General features: G+C 24.1%; 2 protein-coding genes across 2 annotated transcripts; both read right to left on the bottom strand.

The window, feature by feature from the left end:
- Positions 1–962: 962 nt before the first annotated feature.
- LOC113558908 lies at positions 963–3,921 on the bottom strand. Its single transcript, XM_026964489.1, has 4 exons — positions 3,835–3,921; positions 2,010–2,500; positions 1,491–1,805; positions 963–1,215 (listed from the first exon to the last, which is right to left on the bottom strand). Exons 1-4 carry the CDS (start codon positions 3,919–3,921, stop codon positions 1,020–1,022), a joined length of 1,089 nt encoding a protein of 362 aa, XP_026820290.1. The 3' UTR covers positions 963–1,019.
- Positions 3,922–3,963: 42 nt separating this feature from the next.
- LOC113559069 (carbonic anhydrase 7-like) lies at positions 3,964–5,529 on the bottom strand. The gene is made up of 4 exons (XM_026964669.1): positions 5,413–5,529; positions 4,637–4,837; positions 4,279–4,420; positions 3,964–4,218 (listed from the first exon to the last, which is right to left on the bottom strand). Exons 2-4 carry the CDS (start codon positions 4,662–4,664, stop codon positions 4,107–4,109), a joined length of 282 nt encoding a protein of 93 aa, XP_026820470.1. The 5' UTR covers positions 4,665–4,837; positions 5,413–5,529; the 3' UTR covers positions 3,964–4,106.
- Between the last annotated feature and the right edge of the window lie 1,472 nt (positions 5,530–7,001).

The following is a 7,001-nucleotide window of genomic DNA, read 5'->3' as shown; positions in this document are numbered from 1 at the left end:
CGCTTCGATATCTCTTTTACACTATTGGCCAACACACCAATAATCTCTTGCTATGCAATACACACATATTTACACATCTTATAGAGAATTTGCCTACATTTAACTCCTTAAAATTGGTTTGTATTGAATTCCCTTAAAACTAAAATAAAATAAATATTAGTAAATCTTAATTTATTTAGCACGATACCGTAAATACTAATTTATGACACTTTTTAGTTTTTATATCAAAAAAAAAAAAATAATAATAATAATAATAAATCTTTTTTTGTTCAATATTGAGAGTGGTCATTGGTCAGTAATAGGGAATTAGGTAGATTAGGAATGTTACGCAATGCAATGAAGCTATGTATTAATGTATTATATTTATGTATATATAATATGTAAGCATTAAAAATGTTTATATTATGTTTTCATAATCAAAAGGCTTGAACATTTAAAACATAATTTCCTTATAAGTTGTTCTTACAGACATTAAAATTATTACATATGTCACAATAGTCAATATTTTTTTAATGTTTAAAGACTTTAAAGTTGGAATTTAGAAATTAAAAATTTATATGATCTCAAAGATATACAATTTTTTTTATAGATAAACTTCATACATTTTTCATTTTTATATCTATAAGGTTTGAAATTTTCATAATATAATGTTTATCCGTAAATAATTTATATTGAAACATTTTTTAACCAATAAATCTAAAAAATATATAAACATAACTTTTTTGAGATATTTAAAGTTCAAATTTAAACGAAATTAGATGTTTAATCTAAATAATAATACAGGAATATTTAGATACATTATGTTTTAATATTTTAATCGTGTATACCTATTATATTTATATATTTACTTTATTTTTTTATATCCATTATATTTTGATATAATTCACTACAAATGATAATACGTTTCGATATCAGGATATTTTTAATTTTATTAATTATTACTCGAAAACATAAAACTGCATATTATATTATGAATTATGACCAATATGTACACACACACAACTCTGTAAGAAAGAAATTTAAAATGTATGCACATTTTTATCTGGGTTCTCATTATTTTTTTGTTGTCTGTTTTTAATATGCATTTCTCTTCTTAAAGCTGTGGCATTCATTCGAACTCCTTCTCTGTGGGTTTTCTTTACAGATGGCCGTTGAGATGTTTTAACCTCCACTTTATCTTTGTTTATCAAATCGGATATAATACTGTCTTTGGGGCTATAATCAGAGATAATAGTATTAAGTAAAATAGAAATCAATTATTATTATAATTATTATTATTATTTATATTTATATTTTAATAATTAACTGTTAAAATTTTAGATAATATAAATTTCAGGTAGGTGTAAAAAATGTATTAATTTTATTAGACTCATATCCGTAAAACAAATTTTTCCCATTTAATGTACAATTTTAATTGACTATAAGTAAAGACACATAAATACAGTTTATTATAAATAATATAGAAATGATAAATCGTAATTTTGTCAAACCTTATAACCATATCATTTGTCTGTTCCAAATCATTTAGTATGTTTTTCTCTTTATTATTTTTATCTAAAGGTTGCATTAGATTAAAAACCGATTCAAAATTCTCAGGTACCAACTCCATTTCTTCACGTTGATCCTCCGTATCATGTGATTTTGTAGATATTATATCTTTGTTTTTAATATGCATTTCTCTTCTTAAAGCTGTAGCATTCATTCGAACGCCTTCCCTATGGGTTTTCTGAACCTCCGGCCGGTGAGAGGTTTTTAATTCCATTTTATCGTAATTTTTTAAATCGAATATAAAGTCGTCGATGGATCTATATGGGTCGATAATAATAATACTATCAGGTAAAATAGAAATTATTTGTTATTATTTTTTCTTTTAATCGATTATTTTGTAGTTAAACCAATTTTAGACGTTGCAAAAAAATTTTTTACTACATAATTAAAATATGCTAATAGAGACGGGTCAATTTTAATATAAATATAATAATGATAATGAATCGCAATTTTTCACGAACCTTATAACTAAATTCTTTGTAAGTTCCAAATCATTTAGTACGTTTTTCTCTTTGTTAAAGTTCAAAATGTGCTCCGCATCTTTACGTTGATCTTCCAAATCAAGTGATTTTGTAGGTATTATATCTTTTTTAGGCCGAGTTGCGTTTATCACTATCGGATTAGCTATTGTAGTGGTAGTGACTACCGAAATAATCGCATCTTCTTTTTTGACCGTATCACTATTAATATTGCTTTTATTAGGTAACGGTTCCGGTTCTTTTTGCATTGTTTGCGCAGATGTACTTGATTTGACCATGTTACCAGGCATATCCGTTTTTTCTGGTGCTACTAATGCACTATCGTCATTTCCTTCCATCGACTGGATTTCTTTTTGGTCCATTGAATGCTGGGTCACGCGTAGCACTTTGTTCCCCCCGGATAATTTTGCCAATCGACAATTTGACAGTATATACTTATTATCAAATCCTCTTAGAGATCGCATACAAGATAACTATTGAAAATCAGCACAAATATAAATAATTTAAGCAGTACCAGTTGTGTAATATCTTAATTAATTATGTTTTAATTATTTATTATTATTATTTTTTTTTTTTTAACAAAATGGTTATTCTCACCTTTGATAACAGTATTTATAATTTTTATCATAAATATATTGTGTACAATAGTACCAATAATTAATGTGATTACATCATGAATTAAATTTAAAATAATATATTTTAAACTAGATAATATGTGTTTTTTTTAAATTATCTAATGATGATGTTAACTGATCTTAGTTACTTATTAGGTTAAACTTTCAAGTTACTTTTCGTATAAGCAGATAGTTAATTACTTTTTATGTGCCTCTCCAGCATTTGAAATTTAGTCTTAGCCCCCTTAAATCGTTTAATGCAACTTAGCATTTATTTATTTTTAACTCTTTTGAATCTTTTTTATTTATTTAAATACCTAATATTTTTAATTAATTATTTCTTATTATTATTATCAATTTAAACATTAAGTTGTATAGTTTTATTTTATTGTTATGTTAATTGTGATACTTAAATACTTTTGTTTTATTTATAAGCTATCTGTAAACTATAACTACCAACTTATCAAATATATAATTTTGTACCCATTGCCTATTTAAATATAATAAATATAAAAATAAACTATGAATACGTTAATATAATATACAGAGTGACTCTTTTATCAAACAGCAATCATAATTATTTTAAAATCTATATTTTTTTTACATAATATCCTGTCGAAATTACACAATACATTTTTAAGTTTTTTAATTTTTTTAAATGATAATGTTTTTAATTTCATATTCTGAAGTAAAATATTTTTGGAGTATTTTAGGTACATAAAAATAACATTTTGGATAAATAGTTTATGAATTATAACTTATAAGTATTTAAAATATTGGTAAGCGGAGCGGAGAAGTAAGAGGATACCTTCAAAAATGTTGGTCTACTACTTCGCTTACCTAAACTTTAAGTACTTAAAATAAAAAGTTAAGAAAACTAATAAATAACTAATTCATAAATTACTCATCCGAATTTCGGTTTTTATGTATTGAAATACCTTAAAAAATATCCTACTTCATAATTTTTTTTCAAAAACATTTATAGATTTTTAAATAATAAATATTAATTGATAAAAAAATCACCCAATATATAATATCATTTATATTAATGTATAATGTATATCATTAAAATTTTAACTTAACATAAATGTTACATTATGAAGTATTTAATTTTAAAAGTATAAAGATTTTTATGCTTATGACAATAATGTTTTAGTTGATTCAAATACAATTTTGATATAAATTACACGAACTTGTGATTCATTGATTGAAATTTCTTTTGAAGAAATTATCCATAACACTATATTTTCATGAATTACTTCACATGCACTCCAATACATATAATAATTTTTTAAATCATTATCAAATAAACTTGATAATGCAAATGAATCAATTTCGATTAATTCTCCTGGCTTATTAATATTTTTTAAATTTGACGTCAAATTGTCCAACATGATATTTTCATAGCGATCCAACTTAAAATGTAACATTGTCAATGATACCAAATGTATTTTACCTGGTATTTTCATACTTTACACATGTACGTCAATATTAATTTACCATCTTGAGCGTTAAAGGCTTCGGAAGTATTTGAGTAGCTGATATTATAGAACACCAAGTGTATTTCCATAGGGGAACTGTTAATATTAAATAAACAAAATCAAACGGATAACTATATAATTATATTATTGAGTTACCATTTTCCCATTCTACGATGTTCACTACCATTATCATGTTTAGTGCCCCAATGAAAATGAAAACTTGAAAACTCGTATGGATACTGTAATATAGAACCACTCAACGAAGGTCTTGGTCCGGAATATTCGGCATCAACATTACCTTTGAATTTAAAATAAAATGAATAGGTATATTATTTTTTATTCTATATTTAGAGAAATCTATATATTAACTATTAAAAGTTAATTATATACTATTTTATTATAATAAAAAATACTCAGTTAATATGATAAAATTAATATAAAATCTTATTACGATTAGCTTATTACTAATTGTTAACATAATTAGTATAATTGGTAAAAAATTTTTAATACCTACATGTCATTCCTATATTTCTAATAGACATTTTTAAAGGTATCGTCTCTGATTCCGACCAAATTAATGATGGAAGAATAATTGGCGTTGCATTATCCAAATCTATGTCCAATGGAGAAGAACTGTGTACCCAAGAATCGATAAATCTTGAAACCTTCGGTTCAGTTGTCGTGAAAGTCGATAACGTAGTACATTCATCTTTATCTATTTGCAAACAGTTTAAAAATTAAAATTAACTCTGATAAATGGCACATCATAATGGTGTAATAGGCACTTGTATTTTTTTTGCAGACGACCATTGTAGTTTTTGTGTTTAGTATTTACAAAGTTTAATAAAGTTATACAATTATTAGTTTTAATAAATTATCAATAATATATGAACCTAAGTACCTGTTTCCCTTCCTATGTTTTGGAAAACAAATTGTATAAATTGAATAGAAATGTACAAACAAAAATATTGTCACGGTGATATATATACATGTTTATTTTAACTTATCAATTTAATATACTATATATAATAATTACAACTTACAAAATATGTTATGTATTTTGTTTTTAACCATGAAACAAAGTATTTTTTATTACAATATATTATATTGTTTAAATTTACAATGAAAAGTTCATGTATTATCGACAAAAATTAAAAGTAGTAACTTAGTAACAGATTATAGGCCTTTAACTTAAAATTTACTTCATTATGCTCGAAATGTAAATTTATCAAAAAATTAAATAGGTAGGTAGTGGTAATCAAAGTTGTTGCTAAGTATTATACAACTTACATGCAGTGGCACCGTAAATTTGCAATTTTTTGCATGGAAATTATTCATAATTCATCTGCAAACTACTACCACCGTTCACATCCAATATTCGTAATACAAATCCTCTTCAGACTCTCTTCTACTCTTCTTGCTTCCAAGTTCCAATAGCTATAACCGGCCTATAAGGAATACCATCAGTTTTATGTATAACTGTACAAGTATAAGGTTTAAGGATAAACAATAAAATTATACTATATAACTTTATATTAAACTATTATTAATTAAAAATATTGATTCATTTAGGTTTTAAATGTTGAAACTATATAAATTAAAAATTCATACTAAAATTGAATTAATTTTAGAATGTGGGTTGGTATACCAAGTAAAGGTATAATAGTGATTTTTAAAATAAACACACCTTGTTATATCTATTCTTAGAAAAATTGACATATAATCATGAAATTTATTTTTTTAAACAAATAACAGTATCTACTCATTTTATATTCAACTTTAGATCAGTATTTTTTTTCCATCTTTGCATAATATATATGTTAAATGCAGTGCCGCAACTACTGGGTGTGCAAGGTGTGCAATGCACACGGGCCTCCAGATCTAAGGCGCCTCTACAACCAAAATTCAAAATTCAAAATTAATTGTTTGTTTCGATATTTTTTTTTGTTTTTTTTTTTTTTTTGTTTTTCATATATTTATTGATTTTATTTTTAAAATAATACAATTGATTTCGTCAATAATAATTGGTTATTGAAATTGAATACCATCTATAACGATATTTATTTAAAAAAAAATATGATGATTTTAAAATGGGTAGTATATGCTCCTAGAGTTACCATATGGTTACGAAACTTATCTTAAAAACAGGGTAAAAAAAAAAAATTATAGAAAATTATTGTTTAAGTACGTAAGGTGACCTTTTAATCAAAATCAACTTCAAATTTTAAAAAGAAAAATTCCGGACTTAATGGGTTAAATTAATTATAGGCATAATTATTAAGTAGAGGATAAATATAATATGCAATTGCCAAGTATCACAAAAATAATATTAAGCATTTTACAATGTCTATTATAAAAAAAAAATCGGTTTTATACGGGTATCGATAATCAATATATTATATGCATTATATATATATATGATATATTGTCTTATGTGATGAGTAGGGCTATGAATTTAATACTCTAAAAACCTTTAAATGCACTTAAAATGGTTTTTAATTTAGTTTTTATATTTATATTGATATTACTGTAGGGCTAGAATTTGGATGTAAATACATATTTTTATTAAAACATGATACATTAAGTATTGCAAATGATAAATTCATTTCAAGTGATTTGCAATAAAATAAAACATATTTTATTTTACATGTTTTTACATATTTCGTCATAAATACACGTTTTAACATATTTGTAAAATATCTAAATTTTGATAATTTCGGTGGTTTGGTAATATTATTATACATTTATACTTCGATAATAGTGCTCATGAAAATGCATATGGGAAATAAATATACGAAAGCATTAGTTAAATATTAATAACTTGATAGTATAGTTTATCTGATTTGTTTCTGTTCGAAAACTATACATTATTAATGATC

Source organism: Rhopalosiphum maidis, chromosome 3, assembly GCF_003676215.2.
Source record: "Rhopalosiphum maidis isolate BTI-1 chromosome 3, ASM367621v3, whole genome shotgun sequence".
NCBI classification, from domain to species: Eukaryota; Metazoa; Arthropoda; class Insecta; order Hemiptera; family Aphididae; genus Rhopalosiphum; species Rhopalosiphum maidis.
This window is presented reverse-complemented; position numbering and strand designations above follow the sequence as displayed.

Excerpts from the sequence above, each read along its gene's own strand:
- LOC113559069 (XM_026964669.1), bottom strand. The coding sequence starts at position 4,664 with ATGTCTATTAGAAATATAGGAATGACAT. Across the intron at positions 4,421-4,636 it reads TAGAAATATAGGAATGACAT|GTAATGTTGATGCCGAATAT; the intron begins GTAGGTATTAAA and ends TTAAATTCAAAG. Across the intron at positions 4,219-4,278 it reads CATCGTAGAATGGGAAAATG|TTCCCCTATGGAAATACACT; the intron begins GTAACTCAATAA and ends TAATATTAACAG.
- LOC113558908 (XM_026964489.1), bottom strand. The coding sequence starts at position 3,921 with ATGTATTGGAGTGCATGTGAAGTAATTCATGAAAATATAGTGTTATGG. Across the intron at positions 1,806-2,009 it reads ACAAAGAATTTAGTTATAAG|ATCCATCGACGACTTTATAT; the intron begins GTTCGTGAAAAA and ends CGACCCATATAG. Across the intron at positions 1,216-1,490 it reads ACAAATGATATGGTTATAAG|CCCCAAAGACAGTATTATAT; the intron begins GTTTGACAAAAT and ends CTCTGATTATAG.